General features: G+C 33.5%; 2 protein-coding genes across 2 annotated transcripts; both read right to left on the bottom strand.

Moving 5' to 3' along the window:
• Positions 1-2899: 2899 nt before the first annotated feature.
• On the bottom strand, positions 2900-3844 carry LOC118492237. Its single transcript, XM_035990132.1, has 2 exons — positions 3573-3844; positions 2900-3367 (listed from the first exon to the last, which is right to left on the bottom strand). The coding sequence occupies exons 1-2, from the start codon at positions 3798-3800 to the stop codon at positions 3080-3082; spliced, it is 516 nt and encodes a 171-aa protein (XP_035846025.1). The 5' UTR covers positions 3801-3844; the 3' UTR covers positions 2900-3079.
• A 2919-nt stretch (positions 3845-6763) lies between these two features.
• On the bottom strand, positions 6764-9416 carry LOC110940880 (probable peroxygenase 3). Its single transcript, XM_022182451.2, has 6 exons — positions 9237-9416; positions 9009-9158; positions 8053-8138; positions 7859-7953; positions 7655-7780; positions 6764-6997 (listed from the first exon to the last, which is right to left on the bottom strand). Exons 1-6 carry the CDS (start codon positions 9367-9369, stop codon positions 6844-6846), a joined length of 744 nt encoding a protein of 247 aa, XP_022038143.1. The 5' UTR covers positions 9370-9416; the 3' UTR covers positions 6764-6843.
• Between the last annotated feature and the right edge of the window lie 5631 nt (positions 9417-15047).

The raw sequence follows: 15047 nt of genomic DNA, 5'->3' as shown, positions 1-15047 counted from the left end.
TAAACCCAGAAGAATCAAAGGGCAGTTGATTAAATCCAGAACCATGACGAGGCATTTTAGAATACCCGACGTTTAGGGAAGCAACATGTGTATCGCTGAACTACATCGAAAACAACATGAACTAGCGACAAAGTGAAGAGAAAGACATAAACGCGCACAATATCATGACAAAATCTGGGTCGAAGATACTTCATGAACATTAATAAAGCAACCTCAGGAACATTACTTCGTTGAAAGAATCCATTAATCATACAATCTAGAACATTTATCTGGTGATACAATCTGGAACATTTACTTGAATCACTTTAATAAATCGCCTACATGACCATTACTGACTCTAAATGTATCTCCATGCTTGTACAAAACGAAGAGAAACAACACAACAAGACTCTTTCTGGTACAAAAAGAACACATGCTTGTACAAACCTGGAACATTTCCTTCATCTTCGATCTCAATCTCAATCTCACTAATGTTATTTCAAATCAGATGTTGGAGGATGCTCCATGGTTCAACAATGGTGGAACTAGATCTCAATGAAGAAGAATGACTTTATGAAAAATAAAATCTTTATTTAAATGTAAAAAGTAAAGGTATATGATGGGTTGAAAACATGATGGGACATGACAGGACAAATGGAGGAAAATATCTTTGGGAATATATGCAAAATTACACATATACCCTTAAAGAAAAAGTAGGAGTATGTTAATGGCTGACACGTGGCGTAATATGGACCATGCAATGAGTTTTCAAAGTTTTCTAAAAATAAAGGGTTTCTTGTGTAACATTATCCTATATATATATATATATATATATATATATATATATATATATATATATATATATATATATATAGGATAAAGATCTGTTAGGAACCACCCTTTATTGCGAGAACCGCGAGAACCAGTGTGAACACAAACAGTAATGCCTAAAAAAAATCTAAAAAAACACCCAATTTTTTTTTTGAAAAATCGCTATATTTTGTTAATAAAAAAATTAAAAAAAAATTTCAAAAAAAAAAAAATTCGAGTAACAGTTATCCATCCACATGTGCATATGTATCATTTCTTTGTCAAATTCCGTAATTCATTAAAAATAATAGTCAATTGCACTTTCATTTACACTACCACGTGTAATACACTACTTTTTACGTTAACAATATTAGAAATGCACATGTGCATCTATATGTATCAACATGAAATAAGGTGTTTTGGTACACTACTTTCTCTTTTATCTATCATTCCATCCATAATACACAAGCATGCACATGTGCATTTTTTGTCATTTCTTTGACAAATTCCATAATTCGTTACACATATTAGACAATTGCACTTTGATTTACACTACCATATGTAATACACTACTTTTTACATTACCAATATTAGAAATGCACATGTGCATTTATATGTATCAACATGAAATAAGGTGTTTTGGTACACTACTTTGAATACACTTTCCCTTTCATCTATCATACCATCCATAATACACTACCATTACCTCCTACCATCCATAATACAATACCATTACGTCCTACCATCCATAATAGAATACCATTAACAATATTTTCACTTTATTACATGTATGTAAACACCATTTATACCATTCAATCAACATATTACATCATAAATTGACAACTATAACCAAACCATCAACCACTAGATATAACTAACCAAAAAACATGTATATGGGCCTACTTCTCCATTCAAAATCACAAACTTTTTGTACTAAAACACGTTATATCATGGTTATACCTAATGATGCACATGTGCATTTTGAATATTGGTAATGTAAAAAGTAGTGTATTACTAATGGTATTGTAAATTAAAGTGCAATTGTCTATTCCTGATAACGTATTACCGAATTTGTCGAAGTAATGATACATATGCACATGTGCATGGATAACTGTTAGTCGAAAAAAAAACGTTTTTTTTTTATATACGGTAAGGAAATATAGCGATTTTTTGAAGAAAAATATTAAAAAAAAATTAAAAAATTTTTGAGTGCTTTTTTGATTTTTTTAGATTTTATTCTGTGTTCACATTGGTTCTCGCGGTTCTCGCAATAAGGGTGGTTCTCGCATAAACCTTACCCTATATACCCTATATATATATATATATATATATATATATATATATATATATATGTATATGTCTGAACTACAACAATAACAATTATATGAAACATTTATTTATCATTAAATCTCCATATTACCAAAAATGTGATACAGATCTTTCATGCTAAATTATTTTTGTGTTGTTACAAGAATTTAGTAGGTAAAAACATTGAAAAGTGTTACCAAAAATTGTCATGAGTGACACATGAAGAAGTGTTATGTCAAGTCATAAGTAAACCAAATGATCTATCTTGTCTTGTAACGAGAAGGGTAAGAAATATTAATGATTTGATAACATGAAAGGTACCACAAGTAAAATTGAAAATTCTAAATATCACAACCCAATAGATAAAATGGTGGGTAATACTTTATTGTCTATTAGGTTTTGGGTTCGATTTTCAGAATGAGTTTGCTTTCGTTTCCTCTTGAATTGATGTATAAACATTATTGTCTACTAGAGATGAATATGAGGGGTGATCTTGCTGGTGACGCAATGACGCTTCAGTAGTCCGTTAGTGATCAAAATTTGACGTTACAAAATTGTCTATATTAAGGGGAAGAATACGAGTTAAAAGTGTGACATATAGGGATACTTTTAGTGCGTCACTAACACTTGCCCATGAAATATTTACTAAATCAATAATATGTCTATGAAACAAAATCCAAAGAAAGGAAAATTATGTTTTTTTTAAAATTTTGTAAAGAGTAAACTGTAATTTTACCCTCTGAGGTTTAGGCCAATTGGCACTCTGACCCCCTAACGAAATAATTGCAATTTTATCCCTTAACGTTTGATGTTATGTCGCAAGTTTACCCCCCGTCGTCAGATTTGCTTAACAGTCAACATAACAAGGTGAGGGTCAAAGGGTAAATAGGTAATTTTGCAAACCTTTGTGAAGCTTCTTCATTACAACACCCTGTAAGTAACACATGAAAGCATATTTACCCCCCACCTTCCCACCATCCTCCTACAATCGATCCTTCCTTCTCCGGCGATCAGGCTTCTTCGGCGGCACACCTTCTCCTACGATCAGGCTTCTCCGGCGACACCACCTCCTCCGTTCACACCTCGTTATTATGGTTGCATCACTAGCTGTCTTTTCTGAAAGCTCAAGTGCCCCTGCTATTATGGTTGTCTCGTCATGTGTTAGCTCTCCTCCTTTCCCGGCCTCGTTACCATGCAAATTCACTAGTGTCTTTAACTCAGCTCTCCGGAACAGAGCAATTTGTTCTTGCCCCAACAGATAGTCTAGGAGCTGATGAAGAAGAATACAATACAATTTATTATTTATGATCATTCATTTAAAGTAAGTATATACATGATGAGGCAGATGCACCAATAGCCAATCCATATCTAGTACAGACAGATTGAGGTATGATTTGCGGATAGATATAATAATCAAATGAAGATTGGTTTTTCAGATATCAAATTTGCAATAATTGATTGATTGATTGACTAACCTCACCAAAGAGAAGAATTAAGGTGACTGAAATAAGAATGGCACCCCAAGGCAGTGGCGGATCTTGCCCGTTGAATGTCCCAGGGTCGAAAGACACGGGCACTAAAAAATGCCCGGGCCGAACATAGTATATATAAAAAATTTCGATCGAAATGCGGAAAATTAGCACTACGGCCGAAAAACTTGCCAGGGCCGTGGCCCTGGCACAGGCCTTCAAAGATCCGCCCATGCCCCAAGGCCCAAGCTGTGACTAAAGAATCCAGAAAGATAGGAAGGGCCTGTCATTGGAATTTAATGTAACCTAACCTAACCTTGTTTACAAATAATAATAGTATAGTAATATAGTAATTAGTAAGTAGAGTAGAGTAGAGTAGAGAGTACACTGGCGGACCTAGAAACTTTTTTTATGGGGGACGGAAACTTTTGCCGATCGTTCGTCTATCCCTAAGTATATATTAATTTTTGGTCCGGTCCAGGCGAGTTGGGTCACATTAAAAAATAAAACCAAATTAGATTGCAACTAATAATAAAAGTACACCATTTAAGAGTTAATTTAGCGATTAGTAAATTAAAAAACAAATGCTAAAAGATAAAAAATAGTAAGCATTAATTTAATCTAGAATCCTTTCTCATTCTCAGTTTGACTTAATTTGACAATTAGGAAATGGCTTAGTTTTTATTCTTAATAATCTATACTATATAATAAAAGAAACCAATTTTGGGACACATGTCACTCATTGAAGCCATTTATTTTTTAGCCTATTAAAATTAAATAATTATTTAAAATTAAATAATTATTTATGAAATATACGTAGAGATATACTATTTAATATATATATTATTATGAGATATACGTAGAGATATAGTATAGATTAAAAACTTATTTAGAAAATATACTATTAATATTAAATTATTATTTTTATAATATATTTCCTTAGATATAGGAATAGGTTATTTATTCAACCCGTACAATACACGGGGTTTTTTAAATATATAAATAATTTATTATTTAGTATTATTTAGTATAAAAATAAGTTTTTATTTTTATTATTTACTATATAAAATTACATTTATTCAACCCGTGTAACACACGGGGTTTTTTAAGATACAAATTTTTTATCATTTACTATATAAAATTACATTTATCCAACCCGTGTAATACATGAAGTATTTAAAAATATATTTTTTTATATATATAAATTCAACCCGTGTAATACACGTGGTTTTTTAAAGATATAACTTTTTTTTATAAACTACTATATAAAATTACATTTATACAACCTATGTAACACATGAGTTTTTAAAAATATAACTTTTTTTTATTATTTGATATATAAAATAGATTTATTCAACCCGTACAATACACGGGATTTTTTAAACATATAAATAATTTAGTATTTTTTTTCATTATTTGATGTATACAATTATATTTATTCAACCTGTATAACAATACAAGGGGTTTTTTAAGATATATCTTTTTATTTTTTAGTATATAAAATTATATGTATTCAATCCATGTAATAAACAAAGTTTTTAAAGATATATTATTTTATTATTTAATATATAAATTCACATTTATTCAGCCCGGGTAATACACGGGGTTCTAATCTAGTATAGTAATATAATAAGCAAATGGCAACTTGAACAATTTACGTTGGATTGATATATTTCAATTAGAAAGATACTACCTAACTGATTTTTTAGGAAGCAATTTCTCAATTACCTACAAATAAGAAGGGTGCAAAGGAGTAAGTGTTGCATTGTGACCACAGATAATGATAAACCGACAACGAAAGGATTAGTGTGTAGCGTAAGAAAGAGACAGCGAATTCAGGGCAGGACGAGCATATGTATCCGTTCACACCTCCGGCGACACTACATCCTCCGGGAAAGGAGGGAAGGATTTTGGAAGTTGGAGGGGGTAATATTGTTGCTTAACACAAAGTATAGGGGGTAATAATAAAGGATAATTTAGTAATTTACCACTAGGGGGTAATTGTGCGACATAACAAGAACGTTGGGGGGTAATATTAAAGGGTAAGATAGTCATTTCACATTAAAGTTAACAGAGCTGTTAACAAATTTGACGCCGGGGGTAAACTTGCGACATAACACCAAACGTTAGGGGGTAAAATTGCAATTATTTTGTTTGGGGGAGGGGGGGGTCAGAGTGCCAATTGGCCTAAACCCCAGGGGGTAAAATTGCAGTTTACTCTTTTGTAAATATAGTTGCAAGAATTAGCAACATTGTTTGTATTTGTGATTTTTATTAATAAGAACTATTATCAACGGAGACAACATTCATCCGTGATAGTCGGTTAATGTTTGATTGTTGATTCGCAATGATGTGATCATGGCGATGTACTGATAATAGTGATCCTTAGTGAATCTTGTGTCGGTAGTCCATCAGTGAGCGACCATGGGTAACCCTTTGGTGAAAAGTCATTACACATCTGTGTTTTCTACAATTTCACATACGATTGGTATCCTGTCAACGGATAATCGACATCTTACTTTCATGAAATTTCTCTTGTTTTGAAGTGCCCTTACTACAATGCAGCGCTGAACACCGATATTAGTAATCACGTAATACGTTAATTTTATGGTGTCATTTAAAAAAGTATATATATTAACGTATGAAAAAGTTATGACAGTTAAAAAATGGCGAGGAGGTTGATTTAAAAGTAACATCATATGTTTTAAAAGGGTGCTACTTTCTACATCCCCCCTAATTACTTTTTTCACCCCCTTCTCTCACATACTTACAGGTGGGGCCTGCGTGGGACCGACAGTTTTCCTCTCACAAGGGGGGTATAATCAGAAATGAGAGGGGGTGTGTATAGAATGAGCCTTTTAAAACTATAATTACTTAAACTTTTAAAATTATGTTAGAATTACTTTTTTCTCTTCATTATATGTATTATAATAGAGTAATAATTAATGGGGTTGGTGGTCCTTATCAAAGGTAAAGCCTTTCGAAACATTAGGAAGATTTTGGGTTCTCTCATTATGACATGATCAAAGAAATTCACCATTCTAAAAAATTATGTATTAAATAGTATAGATTGAGATAGATGTTAGGTTCGACATAGTTCATAAAACAAGATTACGTCAAAGTCTTACAATCCCTGCCCTAAATTTATTCTAACCGGAATACGATATATAACTAAATAAACTGTCGAATGCAAAATGTAAAACTAAAGTCACCCTTAATCGTAAAGTGCCAAAGTACAAGATCATTAAGAGAAAATACGACTAAAACTTGTCACTAATTATGCTGCTTTACCGACGGCGCCTTTTTGCAAGTCTGCACAATAGTCGAACAAGCTCCCATCGTAGCACCGCCTTACCGATTCTTTCGATAGAAAGCCTTCGGAATCCTTTGCAAGCATATAAAGAACTCCCCATTCCAACTTGCTAGCAGTCCTATACACGTAAAAATTAAACCAAACATCAGTGACGGAATAAAGCATCAAAAGAACCGTCGCTAGACAACTATGCTTGCAACCCTTGTCGAGCTGTCATTTTGCTTTGTACAATGCTTGTAATATGAAAATTGTATTGTTAGCAGGAAAGAATATCTGTGAATTTTAGATGTTTTTTGTTGATTTTAATGATTTTTTTGTAGGAAAATAGTTATTTAACTTGGTTATCGTCGCAAGGATATGTGGAGGAATCCAACTTTTAGCGACAAAATATACTCTCTAGTGGACGATGGTACAAAATCCAGAAGCAACCCTTTTTATCAGAGTGATGAACTCAAACACCTTCTAAAATTTAGTCTAAGTCTACACATTTTTGTCTACGAGAAACTTGAACCCTCACCACTTAGGGATAAACAATTTTTTTCCAACACCTTTAGTACCACTGCGCCAAATGCTCTTTGGTAATTCCAAAATCAACTAACATCAAAATTATGAGATTTGATTTGACTCGAAACTTGTTTTAAACTCGTTTAACATCATTTTTGGTTTGTCACTAAACGATATTCTAGTCTAGTGCTTGTCGCTATATGTTGTAACTGTCTCTTACTTTTAGCGACCAAAAATTCTCTTCCTAATGAGTTGAGAAAAGTACACATACCAGCCAAAGAAATCGAAGGCATTGCGGCTCGAATCAGTCATATGCCAAAGTTCTTTGAACGTGAGTTTGTCCGTCTTCGTGTGAGCGTATTTGCTGAAAATGTTCTCAAGGTTTGCTGGAATAAACCTGTCAGAAAACAAATCGTCTTTTGGTTACCAACGACTTCACTAGCGACGCATCAAAGAAAAAAGTCTTTTCTCTAACCTTCCTTCGGTGTCATAAGTCGAGCTATCACTTCCATGCTTACACTTGTGTATGTTTTCTATGTAAATTGGGAAGAGAGGCGACGGTAACCATGTCTATAATGAGAGAATTCGATCAAACCAAGTTGTTTTGAAGGTAAAGAAAGTATGATTATGTGACAAGCAAAGTCTGGGTATAATGATTTAACTACTTACCGGTAGAGTGGAATAACTCATCGCTACATGTATAAGTGCGGTGAAGAAAACACAAGCAATGATATTGAATCCCAGGTCACGAAATCCTGATAAAAAAAACCCAGATTGATAATAATTGGCTTTATTAATTGTTGCTTTGTTATTTTCTTTTCTTTTCGTGCTATGCAAATACGAACCACATCACAAAAATGGTAGCAACCAGATTAGCGACCAAAACAACCAAAAACAATATTTTGCAAAAACATTCGGTTGAAAAACTTTTTAAAATAAATAAAAGTTAAGCCGGTAGGAAAAATGGTAGCAAATATTAAAAATAAAAAATAAGGCTGTCGCAAATCGGTGCTAATGATTTTAGTCGCAGAATAGTTTGATTGCAAACTCGGCTGCAAAAAGGTTAAGTTGCCAAAAAGATTCGGTGCCTAATCCAAATGCTAATCGTGTGACATAAATTCCAGTCGCAAAAGTGTAACTAATCACTAGTCGCGATTCAATATTATTATAAATTATAAATATAAATAAAGACCAAACATAAACTTTTTATGATATTATTATTATGAATAAAAAACACACATAAACCTTTTACAATAACCCCTCTTTCTATTAAATATGATTGCTTACCAGACTACCTATCCAAACTAAATAATGACTCCTACTTACATAAATATAACAACCAAACTTATCTTGACTTTAATGGATAAACATAACTCAAATAAACATTTAAATGATGAATTCAAACAACCTCTATTGTAATGGATAAACATAACTCAAATAAACATTTAAATAATAAATTCAAACTACCTCTATCAAGATTAAACCTACAAAAACCGATGGCAAAAGATTACTAACTATTTTGACCGTATCACAAATGGTTATATATCTTGGTGTCAATAATAATGACCAAAAAAAAAAACAATTAAGATGATGCATGTAAATATAAATTGGAAAAATGAAGTTGCCTTTGAATGTTTCCCAAGGGTAGATGATGCCATTATCATCTTGATCAAAGAAGGCTACATGCTGCTGCATAACCGACATGTTACGGTGTTTGTGTCCCCATGTTCCATGCACGTTATCCGTATCCGGTGCAGCCAAGGCTCGAGCCAAATCTGAACAACACAAACTCAATCTCAGATCTCACAAAAATTAAACATAACTGCATGCATGATGATGTATATTCAATTTACAAGGTTTAGGGAGTTTGGAATCGAGATCAGATCGGAGTTTTCTTTGTGAAGTGAGTGGAGCCTTATCGGCGACGGTTAACATGGCGTCGGCTGACGCCTTGAATAACTGGTTTCCGGCAGAATTGTCTCCCATCTCAGACGGTTGAGAAAAGTGACTGAATTAGTGACAGTTTTATGATGGCGTTTGCGTTGGAATCGGAAGCCGGTTGGTTTAAATCATTTTGAATTTTTCACTTGGACCCTCTTAACCCTAATTTTATGGTCCTAATATAATATAATATATTATATGGGTGGTTCGCTAGAAAGTCCAAATTTCATAAAAAGTGTAAAACGTTATAAAACACTCTAATTTCAGCCATAAAACACACCTAAAACCCACAAATAACAGAGTGAAAATTACTAAAACACCATATTTAAACCATAATAGTTCATAAAAACTTAAAACACACAATCGTAGAACTATGAATATAAAACACAACATGCTAATCAACATAAAACACAATAATATTTGTTATTCGATAATCAGAGTCTTATCATGCAAAACACAAAACACAACCCACAAATATGATGTTTTATTAATCTTCATTTTGTTATTTGTGGGTTTTTTGTGGGTTTTTTTGTGTGTTTTATGGTTGACAATGTGGTGTTTTATGACTTTCTACACTTTTTAGGAAATTTGGACTTTCTAGCCAACTCCTAGCCTTATATTATATTAATAGTATATTATTTTACTTTATAAATATTTTACGGGTGTGCAAGATTATAAAAAAATTTCGATTAAGTTTTATTTTTTTAAAACTAGTGATTCTAAGTCTAGTTTATTATTAGGGTATAATGTAAAAATGGTTCTTGAGTTTAGGCCATTTGTCATTTCAAATTCAAAAATGAAATCTTTTGTATATAGGTCCTTAATATTTTATTTTTGTTGGCTTTTCCATCCAATTGACAAACCGGGTTAGAATTTTTATTAATCTCTCCTTTTTTGTCGTCTTTCTTATTTAAATGAAGGGTATAATTGTCATTTTATGTATGAATATATGTTAACTAAAAAACAAAAAGAAATGTGTGGCCCCTTTATAAACCCCCAAAGTCTCACATGCACTCACCATCGTCCTTGAGTTCCTGAGTTCCCGAGTTCTCCCCATTTCAGAAATTGGAACCCTATAAAAGTTGGAAGCGATGGACGATTCGGATGCTTTTAACTAGTCTGTTCGAAAACAAGACTCAAATTTCAATCCGGAAGTAAGATATCATATGTTTTTCTCACACTTAACGCAATTTTGATTTGTTTTTTCTTCCAAAATATGTTAATGTTGTGCAAATGGAGTGTTGAATGATTTGTTTTTTTTTTCTACAGCTAATCGCCCTGCTTTCTTCACCCTGAAAGTTCATCATGATGGTGATTTTAATGATGAAACTGATTTTGAATACAAGGGGGGTCAGGTAGACTATGTTGATAACATTAATTCTGATATGTTTTCTGAGATGATCATGAATGATATGCTGGTAGGAGATGATGTTGTAATATACCATTTTAGGGTTTCCGGAGAAGATTTAATGGTAGGTTTAAGGTCTTTAGGAAATGACAGTGATATCATTAGATTGCTAAAGTATGTTGAAACTAACAAAGTGCTTGAAGTGTATATTTAACATGTTCATAAACTTCCTAAAAAGAATGTTGTAACTGATGAGGAGGATAAGGGTGAACATGAACTTGAATATGTAGACTTAAGTGATGGAGCAGGATAAGGAAAATGATAGTGATAGTGATAGTGTTGGTGGTAGTTATGATCCTAGTGATTTGGAGTAAAGGGACTGCAAGTGAAGGTGAAAAGGCTGAAAGTGTAGAGGCTAAGGCTAGCACACATGTAAAGTCTAAGGCTAGGAAACATGGAACTGATAAGGTAGGTCCGGATGAGGATGAAGATTCAGACTACATGGATGATAAAGATAACTTAGTGGAAGATTATAGTGTAGATAAGGATGAGTTTAGGGTTGCATTGATGAAGGTGAAGAAGATATTGATGTAGGTGGATTAAATAATTAGGTTGATTTAGATGGTTTTGAAAGTTTAAATGTTTCAGATGTTGATACCCCTCTTGAAAGAGCTTGTAGGAGTGTTAGGAAGATGAAGTAAAGGTCTGACCATCAATGAATGTCCCTTTTATCATGGGCAATCATTTGATGATAAGGACACTATTAAGTTGATGGTCAAAAATCATGCAATTCACTCAAGAAGACAACTTCATATTACAAGGAATGATAACTTTGGGTCATCTGTTTGGGTGGGATCCCATGTATGAATAGTTGTGAAATATATGATAAAGAAACCAATCAACCACCTGCATTTAAGGGCAATTCAGTAAAATCCAAATCTACACAGGGCCCACACACGTGGGAACATCCAAGGGCAATTCCAGAAATTCAACATCAAATCTTAACCCTAAAAAGAATATACCACCTCCTACTTACCCTTGAATGTTGTATGCTTCAAAAGTTAAAAAGGCAGGCTCTTGGATTGTGAAAACCTGCATCAATGAACACATCTATTTGAACACCAGAGATGTTAGGTTATGAACAGTTGGTTAGTTAGTCAAGAAAATTCAACCTACCATTAAAATTAATTCGGGAATACCACTTAAAGCTCCACAAGAAGATCTTCAAAGGAAATATCAGGTCCAAGTGACTGTACATCAAGTGTTTAGGGATAAGATGAAGGCAACAGAGAAGGTTCAGGGTCATTGTAAGGCTCAATATGAGAGTCTAAGGGACTATAGTGAGGAGTTGCTCAAATCTAATCCTAGAAGTACAGTTAAGATAGATGTTGAACCTTGTTGTAACCCTAACAGTCCAACAAGGCAATTTAGGATGATCTACTTTGCTTAGCTGCATTGAAGGCTGGATTTAAACTACTTGGGAGACCTATGTTGGGGCTTAATGGGTGTTTTTTTTTTTTTGAAAGGGCCATTCTCTGGGCATATTCTCATAGCAGTTGGAGTTGGTGGTAACAATGGGATTTACCATGTTGCCTATGTAGTGGTTGAGGATGTGACTACTGCAAGCTGGACATGGTTTCTGGAGTGCCTAGGTGATGATCTGTGTGACAACTGTCAAAAATCCAGGTATCCGTACAATTAAATTAATCATGATTAGTGCCTAATGACTGTGCTAAATTACAATTAACTGCTTTCTGATTTCTGCTATACACATACATGTGCATCATACATTGTTTAATATCATACCAATATTGCATGAAAGCTATATTGCCTCCAATGATGCATTAAGTACAGTTAGCACCGTGAACGGATAAATCAGCAAAATGCTGACAAAACTCAACACATAGACAGACAGTTTTTGAGACCCAATATAGGCCAGAAACTAAGTACTACACTAGTATAGTGTGTAGAAAAGTAAGGATCCCAAAACTGCCTTTCTAAGTGATAGATTAAGTGCCTGAAAATGCCTAAAACTCACCCAAAGTGCTGAATTCAGTAAAATCCAGCAAAAATCAGCATTTTAACAATCTAATTTCATGCAGAAATATGCTTAAGTGGTCCTGAATGCTTTCCTAAGTGTCGGGAATCAAAAGTGTCACAAAAGGGTACATAAAGAACACTAAAGTGTATAATTTAGCACTTTAACGAACCAGTATCTAACCGAACAACCGGATACTACCTGAAACATCAAATTTACACTAGAAGCACTGTTTAACATTACCAAGCTAGTTATGGTCCCCGAACATCATAACACCCCCTAAATATCTAGTAACTAACATAACTAACTTATACTTGATTTTTAACCATTAAGTAACTAAACTTGTTAACACCTATGCTAGACCCCCCCACCTAGTGGACGGCCCCAACATGGGCCCCACTCTTGATTTTCTTTCAATTTTAAATAAGATCATGTTGGCCCTTTACTAGCATATTATACAAAGGTTTAAGTGATAAAATGGATTATAAAAGAACATAAGGGTTCACCATATCATTCTTACACACACTCAAACACACACATAAGCTCTCTCCCTCTCCTTGTTCACGGCCGTGAGCCACCACCACCATCATCATCATTTTCACTTCAATACCAACCATTCCAAGAGCATACAAAGGTGCTAGAAGCAAGACAAAGGAGCTTGGAGCTTGTGGAACTTGAAGAACCTCTCTTGTTTACTTTTATCCACTTATTTTCTTCACTTGAATCATCCCTAGCCTTGAGCTAGTGGTAGGAACCTTGTGCACTCTATATTACTTCTATTTTAAGTGGTTAAAGATGGATCATAATCAGAAACATCAAGAACACTAAAGAATCATAAGAAGTAAACATGAACATAAGCTTTGTTGATGTTTTCAAAATACATGTATTTTAAGGAATTAAAGGTGGATCTGGCGGGCGTTCGAAAGTTTCAAGTGTTGTAAGAATAAAAGATGTCATCCATGGTCTTGAGATTTGGTTTGGGTGTCCTATCCTGGACAAGACACCACTCCCAAATCTTGGTTTTTATTTAGAGTCTTTTGATGAGTCCTTGTGAACTCTTAAACAATTTGCATGGGCTGTAAAACTTGAATTTGGAGTCTTGAATTAAACAATGATGTTTGTGATGTTTTCGAATCTATTTAATGGATGACGATCTATGGTTTTATCATATAGATGTTGTTATGGTTGAATGTAATGGTATTAAGAAAGTCACACCATAATCACGCTTCCGCAATAGTCAGGGTGTGACAATCTGGATCTGGCAGCTAACATTAATTTCAGTTTCATAAGTGACAGGCGTAAGGTAACTTTTATTCAGTTTTCTTTTGTTTACATTAACAGTTATGTTAACCCTTTGTTATTGAAATGTTAATATGTTATGTAACTTTGATGTAGGGTTTAATACCTGCAATATCTAAAGTGTATCCAAGTTCAGAGCATAGATACTACCTCAAACATATCTATGAAAATATGAAACCAAGATGAAGCAGTATGGAATATAAAAAGCTATTGTGGAACTATGCATCAGCAATAACAGTTCCACAAAATGAAAAGGCTACAAAGGCAATTCTTAATAAGGATAAAGCACTAAATGATTGGCTTAAAGAAATCCCAAGCAAACATTGGTCAAGGGCGTACTTCTCTTGTCTATTGTGTAGCCTAAGTAAAAATCATTTTTTTTTATAAATTTAAAGCTAGGTGCAAGTCATTAAAAGTTATTAAGTTAACTCATCTAATATGTGCATAGAGTTATTAAATTAAGTAGACTAACACATCACTAGACGACACGCATCAGATAAGTCCCATACCTTGTAGCGTGGGGGGTTGAGTCCAATTAACAAATCCATTGGAGTTAAGGTGTTGCTCCCCTTGAGGTCAAGGGTTCGAGCACCGCCGAAGGCAGAATTAGTGTAATTTAAGCCGATAAAAAATGTCATACCTTGCAATAGTTTCAATTCATAACATACATTTAAGACGCGGAGAATGAATCACAAGTGTTTCGTTAGAAGATACCGATTGAGATTTTCAAATGCATTTCTTTTTTACTATTATAATTATTGGAATTTTAATTTATATAACAACTATAATAAATTAAAATATACATTATATGTACATATAAGTTTTATCATAAATAATTATTGCATTATAATTTTTATATAGTTTTATTTATATACTTCACAGCACAAAAAATATAAATAATATTATCGAATACATATTTTTTCTTTTGGGATTGAACCCTACAAAGGAACTGATGATATGTAAAGCCCAAAACTGGTTCAGAACAGTTGATCAATCATAAGCAGTGTTTGCACAAGATTCTCCCCTTGACAGTGACTT

Source organism: Helianthus annuus, chromosome 5 (assembly GCF_002127325.2).
Source record: "Helianthus annuus cultivar XRQ/B chromosome 5, HanXRQr2.0-SUNRISE, whole genome shotgun sequence".
In the NCBI taxonomy this organism is placed as follows: domain Eukaryota; kingdom Viridiplantae; phylum Streptophyta; class Magnoliopsida; order Asterales; family Asteraceae; genus Helianthus; species Helianthus annuus.
The sequence above is the reverse complement of the archived record's forward strand: the minus strand, read 5'-3'. Positions and strand labels throughout refer to the sequence as shown.

What these genes read in the sequence shown, in the direction of transcription:
- LOC110940880 (XM_022182451.2), bottom strand. Translation starts at nt 9,369, where the DNA reads ATGGGAGACAATTCTGCCGGAAACCAGTTATTCAAGGCGTCAGCCGAC. An exon ending in TTCCAAACTCCCTAAACCTT is followed by an intron (nt 9,159 to 9,236) that starts GTAAATTGAATA and finishes TGTGTTGTTCAG; the next exon opens with ATTTGGCTCGAGCCTTGGCT. An exon ending in TGAGTTATTCCACTCTACCG is followed by an intron (nt 7,954 to 8,052) that starts GTAAGTAGTTAA and finishes CTCTCATTATAG; the next exon opens with ACATGGTTACCGTCGCCTCT.
- LOC118492237 (XM_035990132.1), bottom strand. Translation starts at nt 3,800, where the DNA reads ATGGGCGGATCTTTGAAGGCCTGTGCCAGGGCCACGGCCCTGGCAAGT. An exon ending in TAATTCTTCTCTTTGGTGAG is followed by an intron (nt 3,368 to 3,572) that starts GTTAGTCAATCA and finishes CTTCTTCATCAG; the next exon opens with CTCCTAGACTATCTGTTGGG.